Source organism: Liolophura sinensis, chromosome 1 (assembly GCF_032854445.1).
Source record: "Liolophura sinensis isolate JHLJ2023 chromosome 1, CUHK_Ljap_v2, whole genome shotgun sequence".
In the NCBI taxonomy this organism is placed as follows: domain Eukaryota; kingdom Metazoa; phylum Mollusca; class Polyplacophora; order Chitonida; family Chitonidae; genus Liolophura; species Liolophura sinensis.
This window is the reverse complement of record NC_088295.1, coordinates 55,545,295-55,569,000: the sequence shown is the minus strand read 5'-3', so window position 1 is coordinate 55,569,000 and position 23,706 is coordinate 55,545,295. Positions and strand designations below refer to the sequence as shown.

General features: G+C 39.2%; 1 protein-coding gene across 3 annotated transcripts; it reads left to right on the top strand.

Moving 5' to 3' along the window:
* The first annotated feature begins 1,135 nt into the window (after positions 1–1,135).
* On the top strand, positions 1,136–22,816 carry LOC135471344 (beta-1,4-N-acetylgalactosaminyltransferase bre-4-like). 3 transcript variants are annotated; one of them, XM_064750550.1, is made up of 7 exons: positions 1,136–1,384; positions 10,272–10,845; positions 14,278–14,519; positions 15,859–16,046; positions 16,827–16,949; positions 17,715–17,816; positions 18,254–22,816. In XM_064750550.1, exons 2-7 carry the CDS (start codon positions 10,494–10,496, stop codon positions 18,537–18,539), a joined length of 1,293 nt encoding a protein of 430 aa, XP_064606620.1. In that variant the 5' UTR covers positions 1,136–1,384; positions 10,272–10,493; the 3' UTR covers positions 18,540–22,816. The 3 variants fall into 3 exon arrangements, with proteins under 3 accessions (XP_064606620.1, XP_064606628.1, XP_064606636.1); XM_064750558.1 differs by lacking the exon at positions 1,136–1,384 and adding an exon at positions 3,472–3,512; XM_064750566.1 differs by lacking the exon at positions 1,136–1,384 and adding an exon at positions 4,351–4,432.
* The last annotated feature ends 890 nt before the right edge of the window (positions 22,817–23,706 follow it).

The following is a 23,706-nucleotide window of genomic DNA, read 5'->3' as shown; positions in this document are numbered from 1 at the left end:
TTTATGGCTGGTGCCTTTATCAGGGCGTTCTAGTGTGGCACATTGTAATCACATCAATGCATTACGACAAATTTTCTGCAAGGATTCATCACCATTATGTTACCCAAATGATGTTAGAAGCGATGTTCCAGTAAGCAACCCTAAAGAAATACCATGTCTTCTGCATGGCGTTCCAGTGAGGCAGCAGCATATAAATATATTTACATTATAGGGCTATATTTGCTATGTAATTAAACGTCGTCGTTATGGTTTGATCCAAAATATTAAAAACAACGTCAAGGCTAGAATAGCGCTCGTAAAGTTTGGCTGGCACTCATTCTGTAGCTTTCTGTCCATCCGCATATTATTCACAGGAGAGCTACAGTGCTGTGCCTACGTCAAATAAGCAAACCTGAAGTGGTCCATTAGGATATGGAAATGGGCGTGTTGTGTCAATATGTCTGTACACTACCCACTACATGTAACACACCTGGGGTATGTACTTATCCTACGTGTACTGGTTGAGCCTCGTTTGCGAATATAGTCTGCATGTATTAGATATGTATATAGAAATGGATATGTAGAAATATATAGAAATGGATATGTAGAAATGAGCAATGCTGGTATCTGACCACATTATACGAAAACGGCTCAGCGCCACGTGTATGACTTGTAAAACATCGGTCAGTCAGTGGTGAATTGGGTGAAGATAACTCTTGTCCCCTTCTATTTATGCAACGTCTGGAGGTGTCTGGCCACGTGATACGCAGCATACACATGCAGTTTGATCAACGCCATGTCAAAGCTAGTTAAACATCTGTCAATCACTGATATATTGCGTGAACATGATATAGCTGATGCTGTATCTACAGGGACTGCAGGCTCCTGCGTTGGTTGGTGCCTGGCGTGTTGTAACCAGTCCTGTTACAGCATGGTCAAACTGGTTAATAAACTATGTAAATAGGCCACAATCTGTTTATTCAGGTATCCACGCAGGGTTACGTCCGTATTGGCTACGCACAGCTGCTCAGGCTTATAATAGTCAATCTGTATATGGTTGACGGTGACACTACAAGGTGTAGGGGCGGTCACTGCATTATCCGGTCACAGCTTGCCTCTCTAAGCTACAGGTAACTTGTAAAGCGTGGGGAACTAAAGGAGACGCACAGTCAAGTCCTGCTCACAGGTCTGGTAGGGTGTGCATAATCCCGTGGGCAAGGGACTACCCGTGAGAATCTACGTTTGACTATATGCAGCAGGCAACAGGCAATACGTACCACGGGAAAATTTACATCCGAGACGTGTATGTTGATTTCAAGTGGATTTTATCTGTGCTTTATTGTGTTCCAACATTCACGAACCACTGCTAGAGACGCCTCTGAATCGACAACTTGACAAGTACACGGTAAGTTATTTGTGTTTACTGATCGTTCATCCAAGGTGCTTATACCGTGAACAAATAAATACCCAGGTGGTATTGAAGTACATACTGACCCCAGTAGAAAAGGTAGGCCTACACAAGTTGCGATACAACATGTCAACAAGCGTGTAATATATACGTGGCCTATTTGTACATTTCTATGCAACATTCGCCGCTCTGTAGTAAAATGAGGCAACAAAACAATATTTCAGTTTCCAGATTAATTTAACTGTATTTGTACTGTATTGCATATCTGATCCGTTTATATATGATAAATGCCAGGGTATAAATATCTGAACCATGAATTATAAAATATGACGGGGAAGTATGCATTTAGTTGGGTGAACTGATTTCAAGGGGAAATGTGTTTGCCTGCTGACATGCTAAGACTTAACTAAAGTAATATAATATATACAAGTATGAATGAATGTAACGGCTACATGTTCTAGTACCACTTCGGTGATTGCTATTTTACATCACTTGGTCGTGCACGTTCTGACATGTCATATATTCACATAGAATGAATGAATATTGCTTAATGTCACCTTTTGTTCACATGTAATACATATGCCTTTTCAAAGGTAGGAAACGATGCATGGTTTCGCTTGTGATTCAGTTATAAGGAGAAGTCGCTGAATACTTTACCATATGTTACTGAATACATGCATATATTAGCACGTGAAACATTGACGTTTGAAGTCTGTCTAGCGATTTTTATAAAGTGCCACGAGGGCCGAGTAGAAGCTGGACTTATACAGCGCATGCGCACAATAGGGGTCAAAGTGCACATGAGTGAATAAAAGTCCTTGTTTAAAACTCATGGGCTATCAGTTTGACAAAATTGTCAATGTTTAAGTGAGATTTAAAAAAACATGTACAAAACAAATACGACAACTATATATTATTACTAAATAAAAAAAAAACATATTTGTGAAATAAGATATTTCTAATTTGTAACTAACTCATATTACCAGCGTAAAGCAATTCACTGCAATTATGACGTATTGTAAATTGAAACGTCCCTATAGTATTTATCAAACTGAATCTAACTTGATTCGTGTCAGCTGGGTGGTATCCAGTAGAGAGGGAGGGAGAGAAAGGCTATATAATAACTGTTTTCGCACAAGGGGTTGTATGTCTTGGTACCCGTACCACTAAAGTAAATCGACCTTCTAAGGCGACTGTGGTGTTAAAGCTATATAGATCTGTGTGTGCAGATGCCGAATTGAGCACTAGATATAGGGCCGCCTTACCTTCACCCCCTCCTCCTTCCTAGCTTTATTGCAGCGTTCAGATCGCCAGGGTTATTTAATCCTGTCAATAACTCACCATATCAAGGCTCTGCAATAAAAATTTGGTTACCCAACAAAATCGGCTGACACGCATCTTGGACACGTTATATGCCTATAGGGTCACGTATGGTTATGCTGCACGAAGCTGTCAAAGATCAGTTAATTAATCCCATCCTGTACCTCTTTCATCCCGTCCACTACCCACCACCTCCCTCCGCTACCCACCACCTCCTCCCTCCCCTTCTTCAGGAACACCTCTTTCCCCTTCTCCAGGAACACCTCTCTCCCCTTCTCCAGGAACACCTCCCCTGTGTAATTAGTGAATGCACCTCAAATCAGAACAGCTTATTTGTCATATTCGATCAGACCTGCCCATACATGCATGGCTGATTGAAATGCCTTTTGTCACCTTTACAAAGCTGGAATCGGAGTGGCACAGAGCTGTCATTTGTTTTAACTACCCTGTTCCTTTATTATTGTTCAATTACAATCTACCTGGTTTAATCTTCTGGATTATGTCCCTTTCATACCTGGTGCATCTGTCAGTCGTGACGTGTATGTTTGTGTACACCCTCAGGGGCGCATATGGCAGCGTGTCTCACAACTAGGTCATTCGCTGTATCCGCAGCCTGGCATAAAAGGAGCGGTATATTAGTAATAACAAACATCGCACTCCTGATGTGTGTTATAAATCTATTCTGAAGTCCTATCGTTGGGTTGAGTATGTACAGTAATATTATTGACAGGTACGACATTTTCGGCAAGTGACTTGCGCAGATTTCGACAGGATTAACAATCTCAAGGTCTAGCTGTGTGAGACGGTAAGCCAGTTTTTCTGAACATTTCAGATTCACAATTGACAACAGTGAAACAGACACAAGTATGAGTCTACCACTTACACGTATCTGTAAAAGTAAAATGTACATAAATTTAGATGTTTCGTGTTATGAATTCCACCGATGTTACTTCGGATTAGCCCTGAGGAGCTATAGATCAAAAATATAAATATAGATCTAAATATATAGATCGTACTGTCGAAAAAACAGCCATGTGTCCCGCCTATATTATGGGGATCCAGTCTTTCGTTTATGTACTGGGCGACAAGATAATATCAGGAAGTGTGCCTCGAAGTTTTTGTCTGTGACTGTCGAGAATGTAAAAGTATTTATGTTCACGGAAGTAGATTGTGATCTTGTGTGCAAACAAAATGTGAAGCTTCTCGAAAATATTGTTGATCTGTGTCAGTGCCACAGGTGTTTTGTGTGTGTGTGTGAAGTATAAGTAAATGTTAAAACCTATGTGAGTGCTATGTGAGAAATTTTGGATATGTGGCGGAAGAGCCGGCTATACATGTATGTGTGAGGAGAGTGTATATATTGAGGGATGTGTACACATGTGAGGAAAGAGAACATATGTGAGAAAGTTTGGTGCATATATGTGAAGAAGGTTTACATATGTGAGGAAAGCGTACATATTTGAAGAAAGAGTAAATATTGAGGGAAGGGTATATATCTCAGGAAAATATGTATTTCTCTGGGAAAAATTAGGTTTATATATGTGAGGGAAGAGTATATATTTAAGAAAAAGATATACATTTGAGGAAAGTTTGCATAAGTTAGAAAAGTGTACATTAATGAGGAAAGTGCATTCGATAGAGAGGACTGGTATAACGGATCGGTTGGATATGGTAAGCTGATACTGTCTGGGACAGGAGCTAACCTTTTGGGATGGACAATCGCACGTACGTACGGTAAATCCCCTATAATTTCCTAGGATTTTTCAATCTGTACGAACTTTAGTATATACAGAAGGGCGATCAGTTTCCTTACTATAAATCACAATATTGTATGTTTCTTTACTGTAAATCATATAATATTTTATGTTTCTTTACTGTGAACCACATAATATTTTATATGTTTCTTTACTATAAATCCCAAAATTTCACCCGAGATTCCGTGAAATTGTAGGTGATCTACTTATCTGAAGTATATAACATGTCTGGTCTGGAAAGCACGAAGAAATGGCGTGAATAGGGGAGTCGGAATACGAGAAAATGGGGGCTGGTTGAGTGATATACTTTAGAGAATAGAAAAGCAATCTGTTGAGAAAATTCTCAGTAGGTTTGCTGTGGCGGTGGAGCGGGGAAGTGGGGGGCTGGGTTAACATGACACATGTGATAATGGTTTGTCCTGTCAAAACGTTTTCTATTGCGGGAGAAGTATGGCCTTTAAGATTAACTGTATATGGGGGACGGGCAAGGTGTGTGGGAAGGACAAGGTATGTGGGAAGGACAAGAAAGCCGCAATATAGTGACGCATATATATATATAGTTGCGCAATATAGTAACAAGAGGAAGATAGAAAAAGTGAGTGCGAGAGACAAGGAGAAAGACACGAAACATAATTTTTGTGCCAGTGGGAATCTTTATTTGCCTACCTTAATAAAGTTCGAGCCAATATAACGGACTATTACACTGCTGTGTGTATATGGTTTTGCCTCCTGTGGCGTTCTGAAGGCCTGTTTCATTATCTTAGTCTATCGGTTAACACAGGGGCTCTATGTCTTACCCATACTGGTTGTATAGCTTTGTATAGCGTGGTTTATCTCCACGTAGTTTCAGGAAGTGGAGGGGGGGGGGGGGGGAGCCTTCACCATTGCAAAGTAAAAGGCAGCCCGAGAGCGCAAGTTTACGCTAGAGCAGATAAATACGCTTCCTACACTAAAGAGAAAGGGACAACATATATCCTATATTTCAATCAATGTTCACCTGTGCACACAATTTAATTCAAATCCCTGAATAATGTTTTCCGCAAAGTTGGTCACAGACAGGCAATGTTTAAAACTCCGGAATGAGCGCACAGCTTATCTCCTCTCGACTTAAACATGTGCAGCTGGGTTAAAAGTAGTCCGCGAAATGTCAGTTTCCGAATATAAATGTACATAATAACTTCTGTATATTTCTATACAGAATTTCATGGAAATTCCAAAATGATGCTGCGTTTCAAGAGATGCCTAAATCTTTGATAGAAACTGATGGTACTGCACGTATTAAGTTGATGAATTCACTATCTGTTCATAGGGAAGAAGGCCAGTGAAGAGTTATTTATTTTATTTGAAAAGACGTTTTAAGCCGTACTCAAGAATATTTCACTTATACGATGGCGGCCAGTATAATGGTGGGAGGAAACCGGACAGAGCCCCGGGGGAAACGCACGGCCATCCCCAGGCTGCTGCAGTAATAAGTATCCAGGAATGTAACCTTACTTCACATTCTGTATAGTTCCACTGGTTGAATGTGACGTCATAACATCCAAAGTATGTTTTGCACCTTTAAAGTGTTTAAGTATATAGTAATAGATATACATATATATAACTACATATACAAAGACAATGAAAGCTGTCTGGTGCAATATACGAAATATGGTCCGATATATTACGCCCATCTGTATTGCACTTAACTGTAAAGCTTATGGTTTAGAGTTTGACTCGCGCAACCTGACCTTTCGACCCCGAAACTCAATCCCCGTGAAGTTTGTTCAGTTAAGAACAAAGAACTGGGCTTATACACGATGTGTCGTTCATAGCAATATACATGTATATACGCGAGGCCTTTTGTACAGCTATCTGATAAGCTAAATATAATTCCAGACATCTGGTGTAAAAGTATACTGCACGAATCTACATGTAACTGTTTGTGTGTTGCATTATCCAAATAGTTTTTTTTTTATACCCTGTTTGTTGTCGGGAATTCAGTTAAGCTTAAATATAAACGACTAATAGGGAATTGTAGGTTTGTGGATATGTAAGCCTTCCTTAAAAAAAAAAAAAAAAAAAAAAAAAAAACAGGAAGTTGCAACTGAGATTCCAAATTGCGCATGTAATAATCGCTGTATCTGATACAAATTTAAAACTGATAGTAAAAGATACGATTTTTGTATTAGTCTAAAGTGGATCATCCTTCGCGCTGTTTATATATCAGCTCTGTTTAATTCCTCAGAAAAGCTTCCTGGAGCATTTTAAAGAAAGTTATAGATTAATTTCTGTGAACATTTATATGTGTTGCACTAAACTAAACTACTAAGTGCATCTGTCTCACGTTAAAATCGGTGCAAATTATATATTTGTAGCTAGTGTCACGCCTTCTAACGCAGGCATATATATACTGCAGGGCACAAACCTATGGGTAAAACACAAGACGTTACAAATCATAAGATATACATTATACGTCTGACTTGCACTGTGTTATACGCATAAGGTTATTCCATATATTTGATTCGATATCGGTGTTTTCATCTTTTTGTGTGTTTTTGCGTGTATCAGTTACTGTCATGTGGATTGTTAAGTAAGACGTAAAAATCCAAACATACATATATTACTTACTGCCATGTGCTGTCATATTCTTTCATAAGGGACGGCTTTACGATTTTACAAGGCAGCTTTATATTCCCACGTTTTAAAAATGTTAATAACATCAACTCAGGTATTTATGTTCAGTTGTTTGCTTATTTTTTTTAATACAACATACCAGAGTAACATTACTCTACAACCGTCGATATAACATCGAACAATTTTTGTTTTGTGAAGAATATGACCAGCATGGCGTCCATCTACAATGATTTAAAAGTCTTTATATTAGGCCTGTCTACCTGTGGGGTGCATTGGTCCTCACTCACCTTATCCTTTACCTGAGGACAAAATAAGTATAAAAAGACAAGCCTAGGGGTACACATGCTAAAGTCACCTGGATAATACAAGCTTTAACTCTACTTTATAGGCTTATGTTTTCAGGAAATCTATTGATAGACTGGCCAGCACGACTGCGCCGAGATATCCGTACATATATAGATCAAGTGTTCTAATATTTGAGAGGCTAAATTGACTTGTTATATACCGTGTTCTGTTCCCGTAGAACAATCAAATGTGTATAGAGGTGGTAACTCTCGGTATCCTTGGGTTACACACACCTTATGGCGAATCAAAGGTAAATTTAATGAATTTTCAGTCTTTCCACATATCAGCGTTTGATTCATGTAGAGGCTAATCGGTCACACATCGGCACACCTCTCTTCTTTTTAATTGTTTAGTGTAACAGAGGCTTAAAATATAGCTGTTTACAACGACGTATTGGTTTGGCATATACCAGCGATATTGAATAATGGCTATGGACAATAACGAATGAGCATTGTTGGCGCTAGACGGTTATAAGACTGAGGGTGTACTGTTCATTTGTACTTAGGAATTCCTTGACTGTTTGCTATCTGAAAATTGATTATGATCGATACTGGACACTGTTGATACCAGACAGTCCTTATTCTGAGACTAAGAGAGTATATCAGTGGCAGTTATGAATTCTTCGTCCGTTTATTTATCCGATATTTCTCTGTGGGCAATTATGGATAGTGTTGACAGTAAAGATAACCAGGAATGATCGTGTATATCAGTGGTATACGTATAAGAATTTCCTGGCAGTTTATTATTAGAAAATTTCCCATGGATATTATTCAACACTCGATGACAAGTCTACACTAAGACTGTCCCTGTATCAGCACCCGTATTTAGTTTACCTTTTGTGTAAGAACGAGGCTCTTCATTTACGAGCAGTTGAGTTTCTTAAGTTTAAGCTAAGTATTACCAAACCCTAAATAAGCATAATTCTGGGCAGTTCAACTTATACGCAGTCCGCCCTCTTTCCTCCAATCATAATGCTGGCCGGGGCTGTACACGGGAAGTAATGTTGAATACGGCGTGTTCAGCATTCAAGTAAATCAAATAAATGAATAGTCGATCCATCTTTTGTAACTCACATAAAGGTGACATTTATATATTTCAGACGCATTGCTTTTATTTTGTAGTGACGAGGACATGTACATTTATCACAATATCACACACATATACTTCAAACTCAATTTGACCGGCCCGGATAGCACAGTTGGTAGAGCGTCCGCTTCGGGACCGGTAGATCCAGGATCAATCCTTAGTCGAGTCACACCTAAGACTTTAAAAGAGGAAGTTGTTCAGCATGAAGGGGATAGTGCAACGACTGGTTGACCCGTATCAGTATAATGGCTCGGGCGGGGCAGCTTACTTGCCTTCGGTAAGTCGTCTCAGTGATGCAGCACTAAATTAAAGAGCGGTGGAAATCCGTCCTGCAACAAAGGAGGCACATTACACGTGCATGCACCCTAATGATTCCTTCGTCGTCATATGACTGAAAAATTGTTGAGTACGACGTTAAACCCCAAGCACTCACTCACTCACTCAAACTCAATTTTTTTTACAATAGCCTAAGTTAAATCCTATATAACCGCCTCAGAGTGACGTGGAGTGTTAAGCCTTTTATAGACCATTACGGTTTGCTCACAAAAACCAAAAGCCACGCACGTTTGCTGTTCATTAAGCCGATCTTACCGATTAGCAATCAGAGCAAGACCAATTCTGTTACCGCAGACTAAAGTCATACTATACATGTGTATATATCGATTTATATGGATGCCCAGTATGCAGCATGCATATTGGTGGCATGTCCAGCTGGCAATCGTCGTCATATGACTGAAAAATTGTTAAGTACGACGTTAAACCTCAAGCACTCACTCCAGCTGACAATGCCTGTATATTTGCATGGATGAAGTGATGGAATCTAATTAGAATTAGAATTATGAACTGATCATATATATATATATATATATATATATATATATATATATATATATATATACATGCGGTTAAGTTGGTAATAAACAATTCTTACCTCGTAAGCTTCTGAAAGACTTGGATGTGTGTCCCTGCAGGATAGTGCCAACCTTTCTTTAATCTGGTTCCCTGGATGTTCCCACAAGAATTGTTCGGAAAACACCAGATCGTTTTTCTTAAACCTATATAGCGCCCTTTTAAACCAATGAGGAATTCAGGGAGCATTAGGTAAAATATGTAACCCATGTGTAAGGAGATGTGCCATTATGTAGTACTGTGAGTGAGCTTGCATATATGCTCCGATATTTGGCTAATTGTATGCTGTTATTGCTACGTAAGACTTCTGACGGAAGCTGAACATTACAATATGTTATTGTGCTGTATCCGCGGGTCGATATACACATGAAGGTGTATAACAATCAGGCTCAGTGGGCATCGAGAGACAACGTTGTCAGCCGAAAACCCATTCAGGCCGAGTCTTTGCACTATAATCCAGCTTGTGCAGAAAACAGGGGGCGCCGTGTAATTCTGTGTGGCACTATACGTCACGTCAAGCGTATCAAAGAGAGCCGATAGACTGGAATTCGAGTGATTATACACCCGTTCTGGTTGGGCAGCCAGTAGAGTAGATGTTTGACCCAGTCGTGTTAGGTTGTGGTAACTGTTTCTAGGGCCGTCTGTCGTGTACAAAATTCCCTAGATTTGGCTGGTTTGTGCGTTCGCCATAGCTTAGCCGGCTCGCGCAACTACGGAGGCCTGTATGTAATATGGCTGACTACGCCACATTGTTTATCGATGCTGTAAGAGAGGATGTCAGCGGCACGCGGGCGATCCTCGTGAAATCCCTCACGCTGAATTGACCACCTGTAAATTTTGTCTCTCATTTCTAGGGAAGTTAGACAAGGTTCGATGATTCCGTGAAGAAGGAAAAGGGATTGTCGAATTACCAGTGTTGCGTATACACACATACGCACTAGATATTCACGGCACGGTGGAGGTACGGACGGACTTTCATACAGACGTTTATATCCCCTGGACAGTGTGGCGCGGTCAGTGAAATTTAATGAGCTGGGGGTAGGCAAGGAAGCTGGGGACACGTTCAGCAGGCAAGCATGGCGAAACTGCGCTGTAGCAGGCGCTGTAGACAGACAATCACCATGCTTGTTATCCCCTTCGTCTGCCTGCTAGGACTGAGCATGCGAGAGATCACTGAGCGCATCGCCCACCACAACAAGGAGGTACGACGAGAGGCTATGGCCCGGTTTTTGAAGGAGAACCCATTCGTGGTGCAGCTGCAAAATAGGATTGCTTCCCGGCGGATTAGAGCGTTGATCGAACGGGAGACTAACGGCTATCGCCTGACGGACGAATCGCCGGTGAAGGACATCGGCAGGAATATCAAACAGATGGGCAGCGCCAGGGTGTATCGTGACATACCCAACTGCCCCACGGATCACCCACTCTGTAAGTATACATGTACAAGACTTTACATAAAATAACTGCATCTTCTGAGGCCTGCTTTAACCACCTTTATTGAACGATCACCTGTAAGAAATATGCATGGACATGAAAAGTAATTGGAGTTTAAATGCGTAACTACGAAAGTACACAGGCAACATGTATATTTTTACTGATTGATCAAAATTTGTCTTCTCGCATCAAGCGGCTTGGGTCAGTAACTCAAGCTTTGTGTTTCAAACAGGTGCATGTACATTGCTAATGAGTACAGCATTATTTAATGAATAGCTTGTCATGAAGATCTAGAGAAGCATTTGTCCATTTCCCCCAAATATACATGTGTTTTCTCTTTCAGCAAAAAGTCGTGTTTCCTCTTGAGGAAATAGTCACTTATACCCAGAGTATATGCGTTTGTCCATTCAGTAGATTGGCCTCCACCTGTCTGGTTTCCTATCGATCAAACGGCCAGGTTTTTTTCTACAACAATTGGACTGGTCTCCTCTGCGACAAATAACCCATTTATTCTCAGAGTACATATGTTTCCCCTTGAGAAACTAGTCTGGTTTCTACCTGAGCAAAGTAGTATGGTTATAACTTGAAAAAATAGTCAGTTTTCCTCTTGAGCAAACTGCCTGGTTTCCTCTACAACTGACTCAAGTAGTCCATTGGTACCCAGAGTACAAATATTTTCCACTTAGAGTCTGATTTCTGTTGAGCAAATAGTTAGTTTTCCTCTTGGCCAAACAGTCTGGTTTTTTCTTCAGCAAATTGGCTGTTATCCTTTTGAGTCAGGTTTCCTCCTGAGCAAACCGCCGGGTTTCTTCTACTAGAAGCCTCCTCTTCGGCAAATAGCCTGGTTTCTTCTTGAGCAAATAGCCAGGCTTCCTCTTAAGCAAGCAGCCTTGTTTCCTCGGGAGGAAATAACCTGGGCTCAGTTTCATAGAACGGCGTGCGACATTATCTTTTATCGTACATTTGTCGTACGATATTTTTTACTCTATTATTGTACCATTTTCCTATATGTTCGTATATCGTACATGTACGACATCTTTGTGAAACTGGGCCATGGCTTCCTCATGAACAAACACCCTCTGGTTTCCCTATGAGCAGTTAGTCCGGAAAACCATAAGTGAAATTCCCCCAAGCCTGTGCGGTTTCGTCGGGTCGTATATCTGTCTCTATTTTAACTTAATCAGATTGCTGTGGGAATATTTTAAGCTTCCTACTCAGTTAAATCGCAATCCAAAGTCAGATTTCTGTCTTGATCGGCGATTCTAACTTTATTGATCTTGATCGAACGCTAATATTTCTACCCCGTTCATAAAAGGCGCTCAATCGGTATTGTTGCAAGATAGGAGCACTTTGCGTCATTAACATAAATCTTCATATCAAATAACATCAATTCTTGACATCAGGCACGTGCATTTATGTATGTACTTTTATCTAATGCATATCGCAAGCATCAAAAATTTGCTCCGACTACACATTCTTTAATCGCCATTTTTGCTTATTATACAGATTTCATAATTTCATCAAATTGCGGGATCTATGTATACATAAATCGATTCCAAATACCGTATCACATAGCTAACAGACGTTAAAACCGTTTGAGTATCAGTTTCACGTTAAATGTTGGACAAAAACATGACGGTGTAATAGCTTCCATGTGTAGAGTAAATTTGGCATAAATAGATAAACCCGCTGAATTAATAACTGTCAAATGCGGCAAGTTGTCCGAAACTTTTTGTGTAATGACATCTCAGAACCCTTACATACGAGCGCATAATGAAATTAAATTACGCTGGTGATTTAATATGTCACCAAAATGCCCTTATAGATACTTAATAAACGTATCACAGCCGGACGCTTTGAAGTAATGATGTCAGACAGAGATGTATAAATATCGTCCCCCGATATTCCATACATATAAAAACAATAATACGAGAAAACGCCTACACATATTTTCATAGCAAGAGTAAGACAATTACTAGAGACAAGTGTGCGTACGGATTGCAAAAACCCAGTATTTGTTAAACATCAAACTACATACATGTGATGCCATGCAAATGCTTAAGGTGAAAGGGTCTCCATGGTGTGGATTTATTTTGGGTTATTAATGGATTATGAGTAGGCTATATGGAAATGATTATCTGCATTGATCCAGCAATGGCGAAATGGTTGGCACGCATTTCAAATCCGAGTGGAGAACACTTCCACGCCATATGATGACCAAATGCGGTTCAAGACTGTAGCAACTTGATGGGCATGATAAACTGCTACCACTTATAGACTGTCATTTGTCAATGTTTGTCTAAAAAAGAGTCGTATGTTGGAGAGCTTTCAGAAGTAAGCATGCTGTTTACACCAACGGCTATATTTATGCATAAATATGCAGTACGTGTATAGATTGGCATGGTCATGGTGCCAGGATGACCTGCGAGTGGCAAACACCGAGGCGGTGACGTCATCAGGCTGACACCTGTGGCAATCTGCGCTGCATATGTGCGAAACAAACATGCACTTAGAGGTCAAAGTGATCGATAACGGCATAACGCTTTGCTGAAAGCACCGAAGAATTCCGTTTCACAGGGGAAGCATCGCTGTTGTGAAAACTCCTCTTTTACGGTAATGAATGTTTACAAACACAAAATCTCCTGACACATAATTTAAATAGAGCAAGTTAGGTACCTTAATTATCCTTTCATATATTTTACGCTGATGTTTGCATTCTGTCCATCAGCATTGTGTACTCATATTTGTTGTAACATCTGAAAGATAGCTTGGGGTTTGCTATGTAATAGAATCCACTAATAATGAAGCTATTAAACCACAAGACCGTGCTGGTTTATCTTACAGCTACACTTTTTTTCGGTTTTATATAACAGTCTTTAGCAGTCTCTTTTTCCGCGTTGTGGCGTGGTTTCCTCGACTGGAATGCGTCGTCGTAGGAGAGTCGGCCTCATCAGTACATCTGAATATTATAGTCATACAGGCGAATACAGCGTAAAACATCGGACAAAACCCAGAAATCTCTTACACTCTTCCTATCACACAATCAGATTGCTTTTACTCTTATAGGATTCGTCTTGCTCAATATTTGATACCCTCTCCTTTGTGCCCTATGTTGTATTCCTCCTTGGCAGTGAAGGTTTTCTTTATCACAAAATTATACAATTTATCAAAATGACCCGTTTTGCTTGAATTTTTTTTCCCACCAGAATCTGTCTCACTATTACTACTGGTAACAATAAGCGACTGTGTTTGTTAAGCCTAACGTGAGTTGAAGACCACGTTTCTTCAGATATAATTCTTATACATGAGAATGTATAAATTTGATACATTTTTGCGTATGGCGTTAAACAACACTCAATCCATCAGTGAGTCAGTCAATCAACCAGTTAATCAACCAGTCTAAATGTGTTTTCTTTTTTCTTCTAGTCGGTCCAATAGAGGTTAACATTAACAAAACTCTGAATGTGACGATGGAGGATGTGATCAACATTAACAGAGACGTTAAGAAGGGAGGATTATGGCGGCCTAGCCACTGTCGATCTCCTCGCAGAGTTGGAATTGTGATTCCATTTCGTAACCGAGAACAACACCTCAGGATTCTACTCTATCATCTGCTGCCCCTGCTTAAACGTCAGCTTCTAGACTTCCAGATTTTTGTTGTCGAACAGGTGCGTGCTGTCTTGATCTGGCAGATATCATTATCGATTTGAGTCTTCCTCATTTATTATTAATCCGTCTGAATAGTTAGATTTATTAATTGAGCTCTCATGCGCCGACATACCTTCGTTCGTATAGAGATAAGGAAGCGTCTGAATACGCTGTAATTAGTTTAGTCGCCAGTCAACTGTCAGTGACGGAATTTTAAGCAGTAAGCTGACATCCTGTAATCAGATTTGCGGCTTACTGTTTAATGTGATCCATTTCTGTATTACATCACAAACGTTACCCAGCATTGGTTACATCCTGACTGCCTAAAAATGGGGTTTATGTAAGAATGTGCTGATGAAAATTAAGTGGTCCCACGGGTATGGTGGCGTCACGTACTTACGTGTATTTTGCATGTATTTTACGTGTAAGATGTGTATAAAGCATTTCCAGTGTTTGTGTAATGATAATAATTTCAAGATTTTTTGATATTGTGGCTTGAGTTTCAGCTAGTGTTGTAAAATTACATTGCTGATATGTATGTCCGTCTCACTGTCAATTCATCTGCGGCGATTGATTTGATATGATTATTATGTATCCAGAGTGAGGGAATATAGCTACATAAAGCTTGATCCTATATTATGAAACGCTATTAAATCGATTGCCGCACTATAACTATATATATTTTTATAACCTTGACGTGGTTCATTTGTAATGCCTATATTGTGAAACGCTGTTAAATCGATTGCGGCACTATGACTGTATATATGTATAACCTTGGCGTTATAATGTTAAGATCAACGTGTATATATAGCTCACCCAACTCTCCTGTTTCCTGACAAGAGACTATGCTAACTCATAAGCTAATCACCACACCGATTGCATACATTATTACCATGGGTAACGGGGATAGGACATATGTGCATTACCTGTATCATTCCTGATTAAGGCAGGGAAGGCTCAAGTTGTGGATTATTGCAACAGTATAAAACAAGGAAGCGAAAACAGACACATCTGCTGTTTATCAGCGCTTGAGTAGTACAATATAATCTCTTGTATTTTTTAATAAAAATATCTGGTTTGCGGTTCAAGGATATGCGCATGGCTATTATATACATGGATAATCTATAAATCAGCAATATAACATTTATATAACGTTTACCATTAAACGTTCTGACTAAAATCAAAATAAAAAAAAAGGATTTACAAAATCGCGAAATGCAGTTTTGTAAACATGTTGTTCCCCCTCGGTATAAAGTTAATACAACATTTTGTATATACCTAGATATATATTCACAGTATTTTGCTGACAATCTTCCGTAACACAAATAACCTCGTAACTACGTCTTTTTTTGCAAACAGATTGGCAACACAACGTTTAACAAGGGCAAGCTGATGAACGCGGGTTTCCTAGAGGCTATATATTTCGGTGACTTCCACTGTTTCATATTTCACGACGTCGACCTGATCCCTGAAGATGACCGGATCCTGTACAGGTGTCCACGAACCCCTCGACACCTCTCAGTGGCTGTGGACACTCTTGACTACAAGTAAGTGTCAGACCAGTTGTCAACTTTGTCTCACCGCACGTTGAGGTGGGAAAGTTACAATGCGGTAGTATGACTTTTGCCCAGTCTAGTGAAGTATACGTGTACAACTACAATCAATTACCTCTGTATGGTTGGCTCCATGGTTATCACGTGACCAGCTGAATGTCGTCTGCCTAATTTTTCTCACAACTGTTGATAAAGTGAAAGTCTGTGTGTCCCAATGGAGAATCCTTCCCGGCTAGCCTAACCAAAGTTGTGCAGTCTACTGTGCGATCCTGCTTTTGCGATGACCTTTAGTGGGCAAACTGGTAACTAAGTACTAATTTACTGAAAGAATACTTCAGCTTAGAACCGATCCAGTCACCATTGCTCGGGAAAGGTACTATAGTATACCATTTGTTGACGTTCTGAAAGGCATTAGCTTAAAGTTCTTGACACATTTTGTAAACCTCTTGATTGACTTCTGAACTAAAAGTAAACCAATACATATCACAACATTGATGATTTTGCTGATCACTTTTCTGATATTCTCAGATGGAATTGACGGTCTTTGTATATAGATATACCATCCTCATTGTGCAGTAGAAGTAGAATTATAATGCATGGGTGAAAAAAAAATAATTTCGTAACAACGTCAGATTTAAAAATATGGGATAGTTTCTTTTTTTATGCACACGAAAGTTATTGTAGCCGAATTATGAAGCAAATTCAAATTATGAAAATTGAATAACTCTGTGTATGACGAAATTATATTTGACCTCTTCGCTTTCTTGTACGCAGGTTGCCCTACGATAAGCTTGTAGGAGGGGTTCTAAACATGCCCGTGGACTCTTTCATCGCAGTTAATGGATACTCAAACATGTTTTGGGGATGGGGAGGAGAGGACGACGAGATGGGCGAAAGGTTTGTACACACTTAAAACTCAAACGTTGTGTGCAATTTTAATAATGTCCAAAATCCAACAGCCTGGTAGTGGCGGATGAGGGAAATCATTTTAATATTGGTTTAATACTTTTCAAAGCGCTTAGAAATACCTTAAAATGTTGTGTTCGGCATGACTTATGAATGTTAAAAATCTTCTAATCTGCTGGTAGGTACAACTTGTAAAAGGTGATTAGGTGCTGTAAGATTATAAAATGTTTGCACTTTCACTTAACTGGTCATATCATTTCAACACCTAAAAATAGCATTTTGCCCTTTTCTTGTAATATTGTTTGATTTTTGTATATTAAAACAGTTGGTAGACTAAATTTTAATAAAACTTGTCAAGCACTATAAAGATGGCGATGAAGACTGCATGAGCTGAAGTCAGATTTACCGATGATCTTGAGTTATGTTGATAGAAAAACAAAGAGCAATACAATAGGTTTGATTTTAAGTCAGACTGAGCATAATTAGTTATTTTACCAGTGTTTGGCTAATGCTTGATGTATTACTCATTGTTAACAAGATAATTCTGATATAAGCTTATACCTCCAAGCTCTAATCAAGCAATAAGGTTGATGAAGGGTTTTTAGCATTCTTTGTTCCCGCTCATTTAACACTTTAATAATAAAGCATAGACTACCGTGCGACCCTTGCAGATTTATTCTCTCAAAGGGGTTATTAAGATGTACACGAAACGTAGTTCAATAAAAGGTAAATTGTTATGATGTCATTCCATTGCAGAATCTATGAAATTGGAGCAAGAATTCAAAGACCACCTGCAAACATCGCTAGATACAAGATGATAATCCATAAGAAAAGTCCCGCTGATCATTATGATGGAGTGTGAGTTCACAATATGTACCTTCTAAATGTTTAGTGAAGCCCTCGGAGACTCAGAGGATTTAGGCGCTGGCTCGTGCCAACATTGTGCTATTGATTGATGAGGTCGCATGTTCGAATCCAGCTCTCCCTGTTTCGGCTGCAGCTTTTAGTCAGGAGGTTTTGTCAGGTACCATGCACAGGGAGGTGGTTGACTCCTTGTACTGGGGTTTCCTCCAGCCTACGCCAACACAAAAAACAAAATTATACATGTAGTTTGGAGAAGTTGCACTCTAGGTTGACATGGAGAACTGAAACTTATACTATTTGTTCAGCCTCAATCATTTTATTTTACTGTGAGGTTAGTAATAAGTCAAATTCAGTTCCTGTATTTTTATTTTGTTATTTGCTTTACAGTTTGGCGTTGATTGCGGGATTTTTTTTTTTTTGTTATTTCATAGGCACAAGCTTCTGGATACTGTACCAAAGCGAATTTTAACAGACGGACTGAACAGTATCCAATACAGCCTAAAAGGAATTCACTTCAAAAAGCTTTACACTCATATATGGATAGACGTAGGTCTGCCTCCCGATTACAAGAAAAATACTACACAGGAGACAAAAAGCGCACCAGACACTGCTTCAGAGAAGAGTGATTTGCCAGAAGTGAAACAAACTGACAAAAACAATGAGCAGTGGACAAAAAGCGACACCACACCAGAGAAGGAAGGCAGTGGAAGGAGCTGATATCGGGAAACCTGATCATATGTTGTATCAAGTAAATCCGGTCATCAGATGACAAGTGCAAATTTACTGACACGAAGCAACTACCCATTTGCCGATGCTTAGAAACTCCTTATTTGTCAATGCAGGACAACTACTCATTTGTCGATGCTTAAGAGCTCCTCATTTGCCAATGCATTGAAACTGCTCAATTGTCGATGGGTAGCAACTACCCATTTGCCCATGCCTAGGAACCCCTCAGTTGTCAGTGCATGGCAACTTTCATTTGTCAATGGGTAGCAACTGTTCATTTGTCGATGCTTAAGAACTCCTCATTTGCCCACGCATGGCAACTGCTCATATGTCGACAATGTGTGTCAACTGTGCCTTGGTCTTCGTGTGGTATGTGCTTCTTCACCACTGGCTGAACTCTTACCGGTGGCGTTGCGCCTGGGAGGTCAAGTATTCCGTCCCATAAGAGCTCCAGAAGATAACTGTGATAGTCCTGTGTAGGTAGACCGAGGTTTCACTTGTAGACGAATCTCCATACAAAGCCTGGGGAGCTCATTTTCTACCTCAAACGGACGAAAGCCTCAACTATTTTTGGGACAAATAGATCTGTGGCGAAAATGAAAGGATGGGTAGAGTTGAAAGCATCTCAATATTCTGCCCCAAGTGCTCTCATGTTGTTGTTGACACATAACTTTTCCTCTTGCCAACATATCCCGAACCTATTTTAGTACCTGTTATGCGTGTTTTGTTGTTTTCATTTGGCATTTTGCATTGTGAGTGCGCCATGAAGAATATTTTGGCATTGCTCTGTTTCCACAGACATGCGGTTGCGTTTGCGAAAATTCTTCCGAAAATCGGAATTATAAAAATACGCTGGAGTGTTTCCACGGAATTCTCTAAAGTATGCGCATTAACGCAGAGCAAATGGAACATTTACGATTTTTTTTTACGCTTCGGATGAAGATTTATAACTGAGGTGGATTGACAGTGTGATGTATAGAATCGCAGCTGTCAACGTATGGAAACATTGTAAGAAGTAATACGTCAGGTAATCGCACGAAGAAAACGTCAAGTAATCGTATGAAGAAACCCAAACTTAATCGCACGTCTGTGGAGACATGGCTTATGCGGATCATAAATATGATCCCAGTGATACTGTCAGATCATTCCCAAAGATTTCTAGATTCTGCCCCAGGTTATGTCTATGAAGATCTCACGCCAGAACAGACTTGATGTCGCAACAAGATTCAGTCGTATAGTGATACGTGGTTGACTTGTGTATCAAGTGACAGATGACAGACTTTCTGGTGAGTGATATGGAGATATATATGTACATATTATTGTGTATAGGCGCAGAGCCGGATGGCTTTGTTTTAGAGATTCCAAGCGCTTATTTCGTGGAATCACAAATGGGGTGAAAAAGGAAAAACAGTTCCTCCGTTATTTATTTATTTTTTTTTTATGGACCTGAAGGGAACCCTGAATTGCCAAAGCATGCACGACGGTGTGTATGTTTTTATTGTGATCAATCATTTAAATACCATTTCAAGTCTCGCGTGATTGCCCAAATTGATGTAGCGTTCTCATACAGCCATTTGACTATATAGGGGAGACCGAGGTAAGTTGAGCAAAGAGCTAAGATGAACCACCTCCGTTAAAAAGTTTCAGGATGTACAACGTAAAACAAAAGCACGATATATATTGTCACAAACATGTGCTGACCTTTTTCACCTAGTTACATAGTAGCAACACCACGGGAAATAAACAACAAAATCAGTTTTGACAAAAAGTGAATACTGTTGAAACAGGTATGTGTTCTTCTCTTAAACAGATAAATGAGAGTGAGCTTGGAACGAATTTCACATCTAAAACATTATACTTTAATCATTTGGTTTGTGATGTAAAATTAGTTTTAGCATTACTAGCTTTTTAACTTCCAAGAAAAAAAGTAGTGCGGCTAGGCTGTGTATGATGAGGCATATAAGGTGAGCTATGAACCAACTTACCCCATAGGCTGTTGTTGACATATTTAGTTGTTCTTACAGCTTCATTTTTATCTTCTGCAGTCACACATTTCTCATGTCAGTCATATAAACCTACAAATATCCTTGAGTTTAGATTTAATTCATTTGATTTCAGATCAACCCAGATTAGAATAAGCGATAGATAAGCAGAGGGAAAAGGTGCTTATGAATGTTCAATTGAGCAAATGAACAAATGAATTTGTCAACAGGAAATCTGTTTTATAAATGAAAGCATTGTTCAAAATATCGCTGAGCCTGCAACACTTGGGAGATCTGCCCACAGATCTACCCTACTCAAATTCCCGTGTTACTTACAAAGCTACAATATACTAGTAAAATAGGCACGTTTAATTGCATGCGCATTATCCAATCTTTGTAGAACTTGTAACAATGCTGGAATAAAACAACTTATTTAATAATAGATAAGGGATACTTGCTTCTTTATGTGGCGACTCAACTTACCCCACGCTATGGATCAACATACCCCATTCTCGGGGTATTTGATCCACAAAGTCAACATTTTTTTTATTTCGCATCTAATATAAAAGTATTGTATTTGATAAAATGGAATGTTGTGTATTTCTAATTACATTTTGTAAAGAAGTGTCTCATCTTAACCCGGTCTCCCCTAGGCTCCTGTTACCACTGAATATCTGACTGACCATCAGATTGACGTTGTTAATTATTTTCTGCAATTACATGTAGTATATAACAGACAAGCTTGTCATATTAGTTATATTTATCTCAAATAGGGGCATTCCACAAGAGCTAAAATAAGCCTTATGTTTCTAAGATTATGTGTTGGGAATAGGCATATATCGTCTGTTGATTTATGACCGTGGTGTTCAGTGTGCAGTGTATGTTTATACATATACTGGTATGTAACTGCTGGGAGATAGGTCAGTCATCAAGGACATTTGATCATGTTATAAATGACCCAATCGCCGATGTGTGGACATGCCACGCACCAGTCTGGGTCCACTTTCCCGAAAACGTCATGAATCAATTTTCAGAAACATTTTGTCGTAGATCGCCATTATAACAAAAGACAATTTGATTGAGGGAAAATGGTACCTGAAATCTGATTAGGGAAGGTTTGCGGAAGTGGCTCCTCAGACAGTTTCCAGATGAAGCCAGTGAGATACAGTCGGGTTTGGGATTAACCGATCGTTAATTCCAATTTTGGGTGGTAGGCTGAGGAACGGTAAATGACATGTGAATGCAATTATTATTTTTTATAAAAGATCCCATAGGTGGTTTTTATGCTCATTTTATCACATATGGACATCATAAACGTTGTTAAACATTCATGTATATTTATGCTCAAAAGTTATGTTAAGGTTTGCTTAATGACTGCCTGTTCGGGTAATATGACAATGTGTACTTCATGTGTTTTAACTATGGCCAATTTTTTTAACGCCTCTGTGCTGAGCACCTGCCAGTGACGTGAATTACAAAAAATCTCATTATAAACAAAGGACAAGTACAGCTATCATGAGTGTAATGTTTTATTGCAATATGTTTTACATATATAAACATGTATTCATAAGAGAGAAACGTGTATGACCCTGAGCAGTGTAAGTGAATTTATTCTTTCAGCCAATCAGGGACGTGTTTCTTTCTTGAGGTAGCAGTGAAATTGGGAACAACCCTATTATCTATCTTGATTGGTTCAGTGATGTTGCTATGGTGCCATATTACTGACGTAACTTGAAGTTTGAAAGAAAGTCACTGAACAAGCTGGAATGAGGAAGTTTGTTTAATGGTTAAATTAAACGAAGCCGGATTTGATTCATGTCAACAAATTATACATATAACTTTAAATGCAGAACAAGGCCTGTGCGAAAATCCAAAGTCACACTTGTCCTTAAAAGTATGCCATGCCCGCGCTGTTATGCAGATTGCTCTGGGGCACCTTCCATAAATCCATCTCTCACCTTGACTCAAGCATTCTGACGTGCTTTTTGATTTTGACTTAAGACAGAATTGGCTTTGTGGAGTCAGCCACAGAATACTACACTGACTTGAAATCGTATTTCTAAACGTAATATATATCACGGCATGGGTGACAATATGGAACACACTCCATCCTTATTATGGATATATAAAACAGCAGATCCAGTCATCAGTCACTGCACATTTGTGGCCTTTAATTTTTCTTTAGCACAAAGCGTGACCATTGTTAGTAGTTTTGAAAGTACCTTTTCTTCCCTAGTAATTAATGAATTCAGTCGTAGTCGTATTTCCAATCCAGTTAGAGTTGGATTCGCCAAATTGTTTTTTTTTTTTTTTTTTTTGAGCTCGAGAGTAAAAAATTCGGTCATGTGTTTTGAAACCTCGCAGCTTACGATTGACAGTGTTTTTCAGAGTCACAATTCTGGCTGATGCAATAACTGGATTACGAAGCTCTGACGTCAACAGATATTGTTAGTGTCGGAAAGCCTTGTCACAAACTATTTCAAATTCGCAACAGGCACAGTGGTTTTTGTTTTTGGCATGAAAGATTTCATTGTTATGTTATTTACGCAAGCGTTACAAACCTATTTTAGTGCCGAGGAGCCTTGCCACAAACAGCAGTAGTTCGCAGAGGGCATAATGGCGTTCATTGTTATAAAAGGCTCCATGGATTGGTATATAGGTTATCTACGAAAATATCCATAATACTGCCTCGTCGTTATTTCACTGAAAAATTGCTAAGTACGATGTTATACCCCAAACAATCAATGAATCATAATACTGGCCGCCGTCGTATAAGTGTAGTATTCTTGAGTACGGCGTAAAACACTAATCAAATAATAAATCAATAAATCTACGAAAACAGATTTAATTTGTGAATTTTTTCTTAAAAGTTGGCTTGGAATAATTGCATAGAATCTTTCTCTCTTACCTTAGCGGACGTATATCTTGTGGCATAAATTGTTATGATGGAAAAGTCATTTACCTTTATTGTCATCTGGTTGTATTCATTTTAAGGGGAACAAGCCACCTTAATTTTTACTGGTCATCTCTAATTCAGGCATATCTGACGAAATGTCTGAATGATAAAAAAATTACATTGCCTCAGGATTTCAGTGACAAATTAGTAACCAAGATCGTTTTAGTTTTACGACGATTTCAGTATGACGTTTGTGTGACATGATTGTTTTAGATTAGCA

What these genes read in the sequence shown, in the direction of transcription:
- LOC135471344 (XM_064750550.1), top strand. Translation starts at nt 10,494, where the DNA reads ATGGCGAAACTGCGCTGTAGCAGGCGCTGTAGACAGACAATCACCATG. An exon ending in GACGACGAGATGGGCGAAAG is followed by an intron (nt 16,950 to 17,714) that starts GTTTGTACACAC and finishes ATTCCATTGCAG; the next exon opens with AATCTATGAAATTGGAGCAA. An exon ending in GCTGATCATTATGATGGAGT is followed by an intron (nt 17,817 to 18,253) that starts GTGAGTTCACAA and finishes GTTATTTCATAG; the next exon opens with GCACAAGCTTCTGGATACTG.